Source organism: Mastigoproctus giganteus, chromosome 1 (genome assembly GCF_048544385.1).
Source record: "Mastigoproctus giganteus isolate SK-2022 chromosome 1, ASM4854438v1, whole genome shotgun sequence".
Taxonomy (NCBI): Eukaryota; Metazoa; Arthropoda; class Arachnida; order Uropygi; family Thelyphonidae; genus Mastigoproctus; species Mastigoproctus giganteus.
The window spans coordinates 82167916-82183729 of NC_143575.1; the positions used below are offsets into that span (position 1 = coordinate 82167916).

At 34.2% G+C, this 15814-nt stretch overlaps 1 protein-coding gene across 1 annotated transcript in view; it reads right to left on the bottom strand.

Annotated features, from left to right (window-relative positions):
• Positions 1-15814, bottom strand: part of LOC150090935 (cytochrome P450 20A1-like) — a 197488-nt gene that overhangs the window by 83719 nt on the left and 97955 nt on the right. Inside the window, exons 6-7 of the mRNA XM_090380742.1 lie at positions 11394-11472; positions 1060-1230 (exon numbers count right to left, since the gene is read on the bottom strand). Of these exons, the coding sequence (XP_090236868.1) occupies positions 1060-1230; positions 11394-11472 (250 nt within the window). The remainder of the gene's footprint in view (positions 1-1059; positions 1231-11393; positions 11473-15814) is intronic.

Here is a 15814-nt window from a genome sequence, read left to right on the forward strand (position 1 = left end):
TAAACTGCTGCTTGATTCTGTATTTGAGGAATCCATGAACCAAACTGAAAGCAGAACTTGGACCAGCTTTAAAAATGTAGTATGCAATTTTTTTGGGAAACAATAAACACTCATATTATGAGACAATCATGAGTGATATGCTGGAGAAATTCAGAAAACTAGGCTGCAATATGAGTATTAAGATACACTTCTTGCATTCTCATTTCAACTACTTCCCAAAAAATTTAGGTAGTTTAAGTGAAGGGTAAGGGGAAGGCTTTCCATCAGGATATAAAAGGAATGGAAAAAAAGACACCAAGGGGTTGGAATGCCAATATGATGGCCGACTACTGCTGGTTGCTAAAAAGATGAGCAGCCACTGAAATTAGCTGCCTGAGGAAGCCAAAAAAGACACAAGTTTAACCCAGTCTTATACATAAAAAATCCAGTTTGCAGACAACTATGCATACAAAGCCAAAAATGTGTAAAAAGCATTTGGTATTTCTATTTTTACAAATTTTTTTATAAAAATAACCTATTTGAACAATCTATAAAAATACAAAATAAACAAGAACTACCTCCACCAATATTTTAATTTTTTTTTTATTTGTAAAAAATTCTGACATGAGAGGGCAAATTTCAAGTAACTCTTGAATTTTTTATTAAAAGTATAGTTCAGATTTCTTATCAACAGTAAAACATTGGGGAACTTTTTTAAAATGCAAACCAGTGTAAGCAATATAATCTATTCTACTATATTTCACAAAGAACAGATAATGTATACTGTGATGTAAAACATTTTCCCATACATTACACATTCATTTATAATACCATGAAATATTTTTGTTAATAATTTTTTATTTCCTAAAACCATGGTTTTAGGATGGAATTGGTTTTATGAAATAAAACCAATTCCATCCTAAAATGGATGGGAGGATATGGCTGGAATTCGTTTTATTTCATAAAACCAATTCCATCCATATCCTCCCACCTCCTGCCAGTCTTCCCGAGAGTATGTACATGCAATATACACATAAGAAACTGATAAATAAAAGATGAAGTAAATGTCATACAACATACCAGATGCTATTGAATGATGTTTTAAAATGAGAGTTACAATATTATCGATTAGTTGCTCTTGTGACAAACTGCATTTCAACAAGGAATCTAGACAAATAATGCTAACATCTCCTGAGGCATTTTTTTGCAGTTCAATGGCTTTCTGAATTGCATTCTGAAGATTTTTGATTGCTAGAAACAGAAAACACATTTCAGTGAGGTTAAAAAAATCTGATATATTTTAAATGCATTGAGTAATTATTCTATATTACTACAAAACACAAGGTTATGGCTTATTCCAGTGGGAAAATCATTCACTGCTTTACTGGAAATTTATATGATGTGGCTTTTATTGCAAAACATTTCATTAGCTTTGTATAAGGCATCCCACATTTAAAATAAGCAAGCTCCAGGTTAATACTGTACTGTAAACTGCTTGTTTCTAAATAGTTATGTGACATATATACAGTACTATAATCTAAGATAGCCTGTTCTCCTCTTTTTTTGTACTTAAACTTAAAGGATCATCTTATATATGATGGGCTGTCAGCCACAGAAATTTTCCAATAATTGTATACAGCCTGGATAATTCTGATGTATCAATCAGATTATATATGGTAATTTTTACCCTATCAGTAACTTGTATACAAATTTTTATGGATGGAAACAGAGAAAAATAAGGGATATGATAATTCTGAAGCTCTGGCTGGAATTTTTTTGTAACAAGCATTCACTATAAGTAAAAACTTTTTTAAAAAAAGAAATTTATTTACAAATTTTACTGACAAGAATATAAATAAGAATATCTGTACATTTGTTCAGAAGCATAAGTTCAGCACATAACTGAAAAGACATTAAGAAATACTGTATTGCCATCAAATTTTGAGAATGTTATTTTCAGACTAAATATTACTCTTAAAACTAAATTCAGCATTCCAAAACCAATTAGAAAGCATAAAAATTTTTGCTATGTAGCAACCATTAACAGTCACTGGTCTGATAGGCGAACAAAATTAGTAGTTTTACAACACAGACATTTCTGAATATTAGCATTAGCAGTGGCAAATAATGCAAGAAATTAAACTTATACAGCAGCAGCAAAGAAAAAAAAAAAAAAAAAACACTTCCCATTTCATCTATTCATTCCTTCCAATAGTTTGTCTAGTTCTTGCTTGAATTTATTTCAAATATCTACTTCCACGACAACAGATGGAAGTTTCAGCAATCAACCAACCACTGGCTAAAGGCAAACTTACACATACCTATTCTGCAACAGTCTTTCCTCAATTTGAATTTGTGCCTTCTCATGTGTGTGATCTGAGCAAGAGGAAGAATCCCATCAGCACTGAGCTAGCTCAATCCATTCAAGGCCTTAAACACCTCAATCAGATCATCTCACAGATGCCTATCTGAAGCCCTTCTTGGTAAGAGCACCTCTTTGTTCCCACTCACCAATCCCATTGCCCTTCTCTGTACCTCGTTCCAGCAACTCCACATCCTTCCTTAAATGAGGCCTCCAGACCTGTAAGCGGTACTCAAGATGTGGCCTGACCATTGCCTTATACAATGGGATAATCACCTCCTTGTCCCTACTACCAAAATTCCTGTATATCATTGACAAAAACTCCAGCTGTCCTCACAGCATGTTTGCACTGTTCAGAGAACTTCATATCTGACTGCACAATTACCCCCAGGTCTTTTTCATTTTCTACTACTCTGAGTGTCGTACCACACAGGTTATTCTGGGATTATTGCTACTTGTGTGCAGTATTTTGTAATTTTAAATGTCTAACTTCAATTGCCATTCTCAGCCCATTTGCCTAACTTTTCTAGATAATGTTGCAGTAGAATACTGTTATTACTGTCATTAACCACCCTGCTAACCTTTGTATCATCTGCAAACTTGGACATTAAGCCTGATACACCTTCATCAATATAATTGATAAATATAGAAAACAACAAAGGGACCAACACCAAACACTGGGGGACTCCACTAATAACGTAAGTCCATGAAGAGCAATGTCCATTGATTACCTCTCCCTGTCTTCTCCCACCCAACCATCCCTTTATCCATAGCAGCAACTTGCCTTAATGCCATACTGCTCCAATTTGTACAGCAGTATTTTATGTGCAACAGTATCAAAGGCTTTTCTGAAACCAGGTATACAGTATCAAAATTACTTTTTGCATCTAGTTCTTTTGTGACCACATCATAGTATCCAATCAAACTGGTCAAATAACATTTCCCCTTAACAAACTCATGCTGTGTCTGAAATATAACCGCAGCCTTGTCTAGATGATCCTGCATCACTTCTTTTACCAATGACTCCATTATTTTTCCTGGAACCGAAGTTAATCTAACAGGTCTGTAATTACACATGTCGCGTTTTGATCCCCCTTTGTGAAGTGGGGAATACATTTGCACATCTCCAGTCTGCAGGAACAAGGATTCCCAAATTCAAGGATTCTCTTATAATTATGGTTAAGGGTTTCCTTACCTCATTTGCTGCCTCCCTTAACATAATTGGATAGATCCCATCCACTCGAAGTGCCTTTCTTATGTTTAACTTCAACAATTTCTCTTCTACTTTCCACTCAGTTACTACAAAATCAGTTAGCTCCCCTTTAGAGTTTAATAAACTTCCGGCATCCCGTTCCCTAAAGAATTCCTCATGTGTGAATATATTTTGCTATTTTCTTGTCCTCTATGTATTACCAATGCTTATATTGCTATTTATATATAAGACTATAAGCAATGCAAAACTAATACATCACATTCATAAAGGCAACACTACACTTATTTAAAACAACGTTGGGTAAACCAAATTGTAGATTTTTTTCAGGGCTACACAAGAAAGAGAAAAATCATGATGTCTGTTGCAACACCAAAGCTTATTTTAATATGGAGTTTGGTAATATGGTATTGGGTTGATTTAATTTATAAATTTTCATAGGGTATACGTAAAAAGTCTCATTAGCCCTATTACCATATCAGTTCCTCTTTGTTATTCCCATTATCAGCATTTTATAATAAAACACTATCAGATTGTTATCAGTGGCTTTTACTTTTATGTTATATTCCTATTATTAATAACTCTATGGGTTATTAACAGGACTATGGATGCATCCTAAGCTAGTAGTGATAAAAGCTAATTTTCTAGACTAAACTCTGTCATTGTGACATGGCAAAATTTCTCAACTTTGGAATTTGATTTTTTACAGTATTACTTGTAAAATTAAATTTAATCAGGTTTTCTCAGAAATTAATCTTAATTCAGCAATACATAGTGAATCAATTATTTCCAGCTGTGCTCGCATCAACAGCAAAATGACATGACATTGAAATGTAACAATTTCAAATGTCACATCATACTTTAATACTTTTTCAAATCTGTGCATCACTGAATCATGTTTTTCCAGTTGCTCTTCCCAAAACTGAAGTGTCAATTTAAAAATAATTTTATTATCTGACATGACTATGATCTCTTTTCTCCCTGAAGCTTATTTAAGATGTTCTTTGATGTCACCAAAAAAGGAACAGGCACAAAAATTAATTAGAAACACATAGATATGAGCCAGGTATTTTTTACAGGTTTATAAACAGTTTCATCTTTTGGTTCCAAAAATCTTCTCAAACATTTTTCCTCCGCTTAGCTATCTCAGTTGTGAGATGTACACAAGTTTATATATCAAATGTAATTCATTGTCTTTACCATAACAACCATACTTGAATCCATAGAGCAGAGAAACACAAAAATTAATGAATAAAAAATATTTAATTTTCTAAACTTTTCCTGAGAAAGGTTAAACACCTTTTTGCTGCTTCATTACTAGAGTGGTCCCATATTTTATTATCAGGATAACTGTATGCAGGTTCAGAAAGATTAGATAGTCTTCAGGAAGTTTAAAAGTGGGCCATAGAATGCCTATGCCTGCTTTAAAAAAAACATTTCCAAATCGGAGTAACTGCATGGGCTGATTTTCATATGTACCATTTAGCTTAACTTGACTGAAAATATATATTTCTTATTTTTTTTGGATTTGTATTTCACTGAGGCAAAGAAAAAATTTTGCCCCAGTCATATTCATATAAAAAATAAAAAAAATGATGAATTAGCACTGGCATTCAATATGGCTAAAAAATGTAAGGAAGAAACGCTTATTAGCAACTCTGCTATCAAAAAAAAAAAAATAAATAAATAAATAATAAAATAATATATAAAATAACATTAAAATATAGAGTTAAAGGGTGATTAAACAGGAATTACATGGTTATTTTACGTAGCTCTGCATTTCTCGGTTTTGAAAAGAATTTAAAAAACACTACTGAAAGTCACATTTCCTTGCTGAGGCTACCCTACCTTGTCTTGAGAACAGAAATATGATTTCCAATCATATGGAGGTAGTATCATGGTATGCGGAATGTTTTGCTGGCACGAACTGGGTCTATTGGTACTGGTGTAAGATTGAATGTCATCCAGGGAATACCTGAATTTCTATCAGATCTACTGCACCCTGCAATATTACGCTTTTATCGTGGAGGTGATGGCCACTTTATGGATGATAATGCAACAGTGCATTGTGCCAGAATCATGCAACAGTGGATTGTGCCAGAATCATGCAACAGTGGATCGGAGAATATGATACAGATTTCTACCATCTTCCCTGGCCCCCACATTAACCTGACCTCAATCCTATTGAGAATGTGTGAGATATGCTGGAGAGAGAGCTATTCAGCAACAAAGTCTTCTTCCTTCAACTTCAACCAAACTGCACTAAAACACCTTATGGAATCCATGCTGTGCTGTTCTGTGTTGTGCTGCACCATACAATTGTGTTATTTGAAACAAAGGCAGCTTGATTCAATACTGGAAAGGTTCATTTTTTTTTGGCCAGTGTGCTTACATAAAATTTTTTTGTCCGTGAATTTCTGTTTGGATTTTCTATTAGACATTAAATAGATTCTGATTGCTTCAAGATACTGTTGGAGAGTTTGCACTCATTAGAAATGTTGAGTCAAAGTTTCATTTATAATAATGGCTATATTGTCTAGTTTTGGCTGTCATGAGCATTTCCAAAACTTCACCAGAAAGAGATCTGACCTCAGTTTTTTATTTTTTTTTGCATGGCTAAATATTCTCTCACACTCAGCACTGCTATGAAAAATTGTTAAAATTCCAAGCATGACTTATGATAATTTGATATATATTACAAACTTCTTTGTGCACTTCTTAGTTATATAACCAAGAACAAATGTTCATTAATTCTTTCATAAAAGCATCTGGTAGGTTCTCACACTTAAATTGACAGAATTAATGCTGCAAAATATCTCTATTGGTTCATCTGACTATGGCTGAATGAGGGAAGTGGTCTTAGGAGGAAAGAAGACCACTTTGACATTAGGACAAACATCTTCTGTCCACAAAAAATTTCAAATTTGAAAGTGCTGCACTGCCATTTTATGGGATTTGTGTTATGTTGGCATCTGAACAAAATAACAGAGCCTTCTCCTCTTCTTTTAGATTATTCATGACCTTGGCTGCAGAAATGCCTGTGACTAAGTCAGAATCATCATTCTGGTTTAGTCAACTATGGTAATAAGGTTTCAAAATGGAAGTGTAAAGTGTAAGATTTGAAAACTATTGGTAAAATAAATTTGCACATAATATTCTTCAACATATCTACTTCAGTACATGGATGTGAGGTATGTTGGATTGAAGAGCTATGTTCACATTTTCAAATGTTAGCATACCATTTAAAAGAAACAAGAAAATTGTTTTTATTCAAGCCAGACGAGAGAAATATGAACAGACCTTACACGTGAGTGAGGATAATATGACTAGAATTATCAGCTTGCCTTGGCATGTTTAGAATTTTTTTTTTCACCAGAAGTTTGCAAATCAAAAGTTCTGTTTCTTTAGAGTTCATTAATTTCTCTTCTTTTTTAAAACTTCTTTTGGCTTATGAAATGAACTTTGATATCAGTCAGTGGCACTCACTAGAGATCACTTGTTGTAACAGTGAAAAGTGGCCATTTCTAACCTCTTCTTTAAATAGACTTGTCAAAGGCTGACACTCTTAGCCAGTGAGTTATCAACTCAGCTATCTCCACTGAATATCAGAAGGAAGTTCTGTAACTAGAGCCCCCTACTGATATTTGGGCCTTTAGTGATTATTCATTAAGTAATAAGTTCAGTTTCTCTTCAGTGTTGATGATTCTCCACTGTTGTCTTATATGATTCCTATTCTTCTTCATCTTCACCTTCTTCCCACGTTTATATGGGGTCGGCATTTCTGTCCTTAATTCTTTTCCTCCCTATCCTGGGCTTTCTCTCTCCTCCATCCTCTCTCTATTAAATCCTCTGCCACCTTGCCCTTCCATCTCAGTTTAGGTCTCCCCCTCTTCCCTATCACCTCCAACTTTTCAGACGTCTTCCCCACATACTCCTCACTTCTTCGTTCCACATGTCCAAGCCACCTCAACCTAGATTCCTGCATTTTTTTACTCAGAGGCCCCACCTTAACCGTACCTCTGATGTAGTAATTTCTTAACCTGTCCATCCTCATCACACCACACATCCATCTTAGCATCCTCATGCCTCTCTCTCTTCCAACGCTTTCCTCCATTCCTCCAATTTCTTCTCTACCTTTTCTTGGGATGGTTCGCACAGTACAATATCATCTGCGAACAGCATACTCCATGGTGCTCTACTCTTCACTTCTCTCACCAACACATCCATTACCAGATCAAACAGATATGGGCTGAGAGCTGATCCCTGGTGCAGTCCAACTTCTACAGAGAACCCCTCAGTCATACCTACACTACTCTTAACCTGAGTCAATTATTTGTCTTATATGATTGCTATAATAATATATAATTAAGCTACTGAACACATGCTTGAAAAAGAAAGTTATAACATAAAACACTTATACAACACTGTACAAAACTCAAGTATCGTACATTGTTGTATAATTTTTGATAACACAAATTAATGCTTCAGTGGAAGAGTACAGCTATGACTGGGTTCAATTAAAAAACCTTGTTACTGAAAACTGCTTTGCTTCTCCATATCCTTATATATTTCTCAACAGAACAACATATAACACTCTTGATCATTCTCCCTTTTTATTTTCATACTTTTTTTTTCTCAGAGATGAGTTATAATCAACAATCAAATTAATCAGTTTTTTTAGTAGCCAGGACCATTTCTGCCATCTTGAAGATTCCAATTCTTTCTTTCTCCTCCTTATTTTCATCTTCCTCTAGACTACAAGCTCCTCCACATCATATATCCTCTTTAGCAAATGCCACACCCTCAGGATCAAATAATTCACTCAATTCCTCTCCTTTCAAGTTTTCAGTCTCCACTTCCTATTTAAAAAACCAACGTCATGATCTCCTTGACCAGTTTCTTTGCTGCTTCATTCTATGGCTTCCACCAACATGATTTCAATGTTGTAGGTTTAAGTTCATAAAGTGATTCCTTGATGATTATGCATTTGGCAATTTTGTAATATTTCTGACATTGCTGTTCATCAAAGATGCCATCTGCATCAGTTGCCGGATGAATCCTTCTGAAAAGTATGGTGAGAATAATACACTTTAAAGGAGCAATCAAGCTTTGTTCAAGCAGCTAAATGAGGGAAGTGGGCATGGAGGGAAAGGACACTACTTTGACATTAGGATGGGCAGTTTTTGGACCCTTTGGAGGCACTGAACATTGTCAAGTAGAGTTTTCTTTACAAAGACAAAGAAAAACTTTGTCTTTATAAAGAAATTATTTGTCTTTGTTTCTTTGTCTTGGATAAGAAAAACTTATACAAGCCTTATCATTGAATTTGTAACAGATGCACAACAAGTGCATGTCTTTGCCTTTTACTATAAAGATTTCAGATCAGAGTAGAGCATCATGGACTTCAGCATGAAGATCTGAGCATTACTACAAGGAAGGGTCACATGGTTTTTTGTAGGGGACTCCGTTCAAGTAACCAACTAATCAACTAACCAAAAAGGCTCCACTTAACACTTGGAACACTTTGACTTCCTCTCTTTGTAACTTAATTCTCCAGTCCAACTTTCCTAACAGTGAAGTAATTTTCTTGTGGTGAGTTTAATGTTCCCAACCTCAGCTGACTTTCATTTTCTAGTCACACAGACCCAGCTGGTCGAGATGCTGAGGCTTTTGCAATTACTAATGACCTCACACAGATTGTTCATTTACCTACCAGAATACCAGACAATCCTAATCACACAGCCAACATGAGTGATCTTTTTCTCACAAACAGCCCTTTTCTTCTTTGCAGATTATGTCTGCATCAGCATACTTTTCCATCATAATACCATTTCATTGACATCAAATACATGTTCAAGCTTGCGACCCTTCTTTATCAATTCATGGAATTTTTCCAGGTACACCTCTGCTGTCACAATATCAGCCAATGCAGCCACCCCTTTAAAAGCTTTACATTATGAAATTCAAATCTTTTCCTGAACTTTTCTAACCAGCCCTTGCTGATGTTAAATGTTTGCTGCCCTACCTTATAATTAGAAATCATCTCAGCACCTCCAGTCAAGAGAAAGCATTCATGTAAGAGCTTTATTAGAGATCACATTCTCATAGCTGCCAACTTTTGACTTTCGAAAATCTGGAAATTTTGTGTCATCAGATTTTGAAAAAAGCAGATTTTTTTTTAGTCCAAAACGCATTGGAAATTAAATTACACCAGCAAAAAAACATATTTTATATTAAAATACAGCCATAGGACTGTTAACCAGTGTAGTATACCTTTAAACATTAGCTAACCTACAATTTTTCTGTCTGTGGATGCTCAACATGTGACAATTCAGCACTTATTGGAGATGCTTTGTGTATCACATTCCCTAATTTGGTTCTCATTTTTCTTGGTGTAATTTACTCTGGATTCATTCAGACCAAAACGCCTACCCACACCTGAAGCACTCGACCACTTGTGAATTTATCAAGAACCTCTACCTTTTGCACAAGAGTCATAGCCTTCTTTTCTTTTTTTAAGAGCCTTTTCATTTATATTCATGTTGCTCTTATTAAAGAATTTCTTTTAATTGCCATGTTGCCATTTGAATAATGAAAAAATACCTCAAATGAAAGCTTAAGTGAAAGCTTAATGAACCCTCCACAGAAAATGAATTTCAGTATCGAAGAGTTCACTTTCAAAATGTGAATTATAGGGAAGTGGAGGTACTAATCCCCATGAGAAAAACTGTCCACTCTGATAAGAAGTTGCATGAAGATGGGGGTATCTTTACAACATTCAATGAAGCTGAAGATTTCCTAACTTGATCCTACTACTGTTTTAGTTTTTCTGTATTATAATTTTGCTTTACATCAAAAAAATTCCTTAATAATATTAACATGATTTGAGCATAACACAAAAGAGTTCACTGTCACTTTGCTTCTATTTTCTTCTTCACTGAATGTTTCCAATGAGCTTCTATTTTCTTCTTCACTGAACTTTTCCTCATTGGAAAAGTTCAGTAAATCCTGAAAGGAGATGGAAACAGTCATTACATACAAGATTTCACAGCCAAATTTAATGAATTCTGAAATGAAAAAATATATCACATTATATTGACAAAAATATAGGATTCAGGTTGTCTACTAAACAACAAAAAGCCATTCAAAAATTGTAAAACATAAATTGTGTAGCTGGACAGACTGAATAGTCTGCCCAGCTATACAGGTTTAAAAAAGAGAGTAACAATATTCTACCTATCATCATATACAAACCATGCAACTTAAAACAACAGTTAGAAAACTGGATGACAAGACAAAGAAATGATTCATTTAAGCAAATGAAGGATAAATAGGCAGAGAAATGGTATATACAGGAAGAGAGAGAAAGAGAGAAAGAAAATGAGTGCTCAGCAGCTGATTTGTTTATTTTTTATTTTTAAGGCCATTACCAAAAATACTCTACCATCCTCAGTTTATCATCACTGGGATAAAACAATGTACAGTCATTCATATATCATATTATAAAATTTCATTTAGTTTTTCTATTACTGAATCAAAACAAAGTTACAGATAAGAGTTATTATGCTCTTATTACTACAATTACAAAAAAAGGTATTATTTCTAATAGTAAATGAAACTACGATCAGGTGTGATCATGATTAGTTGAATGCAACGGCAGAAGTTTAAAATTCTATAAAAGCCTTAGCTTAAAAAAAAAAAAAAAAGGGCTTTAAAGTATCATAATTTAAAATAACAATAAAAAGGACCAAATTATGCTACAAACTGGGGGGGGGGGCAATCATCAAAGGATGAATATATACATTTCATAGTTAAACAATTAAAATGTATCCTACTATTTACCTTCATGAAATCTTTTTTCCCTGGGAGTATTACTTTCAGGAATGGATCCAGTTGCCCTTGTCTCTAATTCTGTCCAACACTTAAAAAAGTTTAAAGATAATTGTATATTATAAATAATTCTCTATATAATATCTCTATATAATATGTGACATACAAGTTCTGATCGAAAAGTTCTGGCACTGAATTGATACTTGGGAAATGATGAAGCTTACTGACTACTTGGATGGAATTCCTTAAAATTAGTCTCCTTGATATCATATATGCTGATTCCAACACTTCTGCAACTTCTAGAAGTATTCCTGATAGACTTACTTCTTTTATAATTGATTATAGTTCCCGTGTGACTTTCTGAATAATTTCTTCAGTCATTGCAAATCTCTGATGTTTCAAAGGGGGTTGGGTAACAAAAAAAAAAAAAAAAAAAAAAAAAATCACAAGGAAATAAATCCAAAAAATATGGTGCATGTGGTAACACAATGATGAGTGCTTGGCAAGAAATTCTTGAATGGAAAATGCCAAGTGTGCAGGAATGTTGTCATGATGCAGGGCCCAATTCCCCAAAGCTCGCATTCCCAACCATTTTCTCCAAACAGCATAGCACTATTTCCATAAAACTGTTTTTTAGTATTTCTGGTTTATTCTTTGACCATGTGACACAAATTTATAATCAACAATGCCCCACAAGTCAAAAAATGCAATAAGAATGATCTTCACATTTGACCAGATTCTTGTTTTTTGGGCATTGGAGAACACTGAGTTTTTAAATGAGAGGAATGGAACTGTTTCTAAGTTATAGCCATACGTGCATGAATCGTCTCCAGTAATAATGATGGAAGAAACAGTGAGGGTCAGAAGTGATAGCACACTGATGAAGTACCTGATATGTGAGAACTCACATGTCCGTAATCATCGGTAAGTATGCGAGGCACAAACTCGGCTGAAATGCCTCACATTTCCAAATCTTGCATTAAAATTGATTGTATGTCCTATAAAAAATACCAATTTCACTAGAAACTTTATGGATGGTTAAGCACCAGTCATTCCTGATCAGATCATAAATGCAAGCATATGAATCACTTGTTTTTGAAGTTGATGGGTGACCAGACTGAGGATCATCTTCAACTGACCAGTAGCCCTCTTTAAACTTTGTGAACCACTGAAAAGTCCTTCTGTTAAAAAAATGTTAAAAACATTTTTCCATGAAAGTTCCATACATTTCATGAATTTCTCTTGCATTTTTTTTCAATTTTAAATGATATCTGATGCAATTTTCTGTTCAGTAAAATCACTCATTTTAAAATGCAATAAAACAAAAAAAACACCTAATCAATGAGAACTAATTTAGACTGACTGCAGATATATGGGTGAGCCATGCATTTACTATGTTTAGATGAGTTACCAAACATGTCATGAAAAGTTGCAACTTACTAGGATACTGCACGTTCAAGGTACAAAAACCAGTCCCTGAACTTTTTTTTTTTTCACACCTTGTATGTGTGTGTGTGTGTGTGTATATATATATATATATATATATATATATATATATACACACAGTCGGACCTCAATATCAGGGTTTCCCAAACTTTTTTAGTCACGGAACACTTTTCATCTCACAACATATTCACGGAACACTTACGAAACACAAGTTTAGCGGGAGCCAAAGAACTGTTTGCTAATATTTTATTATATACGATGCACTGTGCATCTTTATTTCCAACACATGTAAAGCCAAAATTCGAATAACTATCATTATAGTTTCATTTTGGTCTTTTATTAGTTGGTTCCTATTTTTTCCCTTGATTTTTAGAGAACAAAAGGCTGCGATTGTTCATCCTCACTTTGAAGTGTGATGATATTGTGTTTGTTTTCATCAACCACAGTTGAACTACTAGAAGTACTTTGATTCTCGTTTTAAAGTTCCTTGTTTCAACCACAAATCCATGGTCACATATTTTAATAATAATATTTCGAAATACTAATAATTATCAAAAAAAAATTTATACAAGGAAGTGGGTTTAGTTATGATATCGGTTCGCTTCCCCCTCTCCTTCAACCAATACACTCCAGGCTAAATCGCATAGGAATGGCAAATTAGATCACTACATTGCTACGTTTTGTAGGTGTCATTACCTCTATGCATACTTCTCCTGTGCAAAGCCTGCAAAATAAAGTGTTCCATGGTCTGTTTGATTATTAGTCTATGCCAATATATTAATAACCGAAAAAAAATTAGGTTAAATATTATAATGATACAAAAGCAGTATACGCTACAAATATGCAAAATTTATTTATTTTATTTTTTTAATTATTAGTTACGATTTTTCGCAGAACACTTGTTCACATCTCATGGAACACCAGTGTTCCGTGGAACACAGTTTGGGAAACGCTGCTCTATATAATGAAATCGATTGTTTCCTTGAAAAAATTCGTTATAAAGAAATATTACCTTTTCTATGGTGGAAAATACTGCAAATTCAGAAATATAGTAAAAGATGGGAAATAAATCAGAAATAAGTGGGAATGAATAAATTTTCTAACATTTTAAAACTATCAATTTATTAATACATACATATTAAGAAATAACTACTTACACAATGCGCACAATATGTTAGTACACTTTTAAGAATTATGTCGTAAAATATTTTTTTTTTTTTTTTTTTTGTTGTACACTGAATTCTACTACACCATTCATAAAAATGTTCACATTTATTTAAACACTCAAATATACTTTTTGTCACATTTTTTTCCCATTGAAGGCCTCAACGCAAAGTTTAAAATGCTGCCAACATTTCTTGTTTGGAAGGTTTAATATTGCTCTCATTTTCATCTAACTCATCGTCAATATTGGAACTCTTCCCAAGATTTCTCAGTCATGTAAGTAGTTTATCCCTCTCATTGCTGTTAATTAGTGTTTTAGCAAACCTGCTTTTTGCGAAACAATTCTTAATCGTTGTTTTGGTCGCATCTTGACTCCACACTTTTGCAAACTCTGATATGCACATCCGCAAATCTATAACAAAATCTATAGGTTGGTTGGTTTCTATTCTCAGTATAATTTTTTTCAGTATGTGCCTTCAGTAGTGCATTTTCAAATTCTTGATAATGCCTTGGTCCATTGGCTGCAGTTGAAACGAGGTATTCGGAGGAAAGAAAACAAGTTTCACTTGTAAGTTTCAAAATTACCGAGTGGAGGTGGGCAGGGCAGTCATTGACAATCAACTCTATTTTTCTGTTTTCTTTCATCATCTTTCTATCGAAATTTAAAATCCACTACTCAAAAATTTAAATTGTCATCCAAGATTTTTTTGTTATAGTTGTAGTCCAACTCTAATGACTTTACTCCTTTGAAACATCAGGGTTGTTTACTTTTGCCTATTACCAAAAGCTTCCGTTTTTCATTACCAGCCTTATTTGCACCAACCAAAACTGTAATTGTCTCCATACTATTTTTACCACCTAAACATTTATCACCTTTAAAAGTCAGTGTCTTGTTCGGCAAACATTTAAAAAATAGATATGTTTCATTAAAAAAAAAAAATACTGTTTCTTTCCAATGGGTATATCCTTTTTCGATTGCAACTCCCACTTTCATCAGAAATAATTTTTCAAGTTTTTTTTTTTTTTTTTATGAAAACCCCAAACACGAGAGGTATTAGAAACTATAGTACTTAGTACCATGCTTGGTTTGGAGGTTGAGAAGACAAAAGAAGATATTTGTTGACATTAGACTTGAATTTCTGTAGACTGTAATTTTCAGGAAATACATATGAAAGAAGGTCGTTCCAGAAAACGGCAGTTGAATGAATAAATGAGGAAGATGAAAAGTTGGTTCTGTGGGTTTGAAGTTGGACAGTAAATGGATGTTGGCTGGTGGCGACACGTGTTCGGACTGTTTTGAAAGAGAGAGCGGGTAATTATAAAAGCCAATTCAGAAGAACAGTGCTCATGGAAGTATCTGTAGAAAAGGCATGTAACAGAAACAGTAAGTCTATGAGACAGTGAGTGGAGAGACTCTGTTAGAGAGGAGTCATTAATTAACCTAACTGCCCCCTCTTCTGAATGGAATCTAGAAGTCTGTGAGAGAGAGGTTTTGGGGGCACCACCCCAGATGTGGGAACAACAATCCATTAATATTCAAGAGGAAAAGAATGGGGGGAAAGAACTGAACCTTGGAGACACCAGCATTAGTGGAGAAGTTAGAAGACAGAGAGCAATCTACCATCACCGTCAGTGAGCGATCAGAGACAAAACTGGATAACCAATTACAAAAAACAGTTGGCAAACCTTAAGATTGAAGCTTGTTTAGAAAACCTTTATGCCACACACAATCGAAATCCTTTGAGATGTCAAGAGCAACTGCTTGTGTTTCACCAAACTTTTCCACTGAATTTGTCCACAAATGGGTAACATAAGCCAGAATA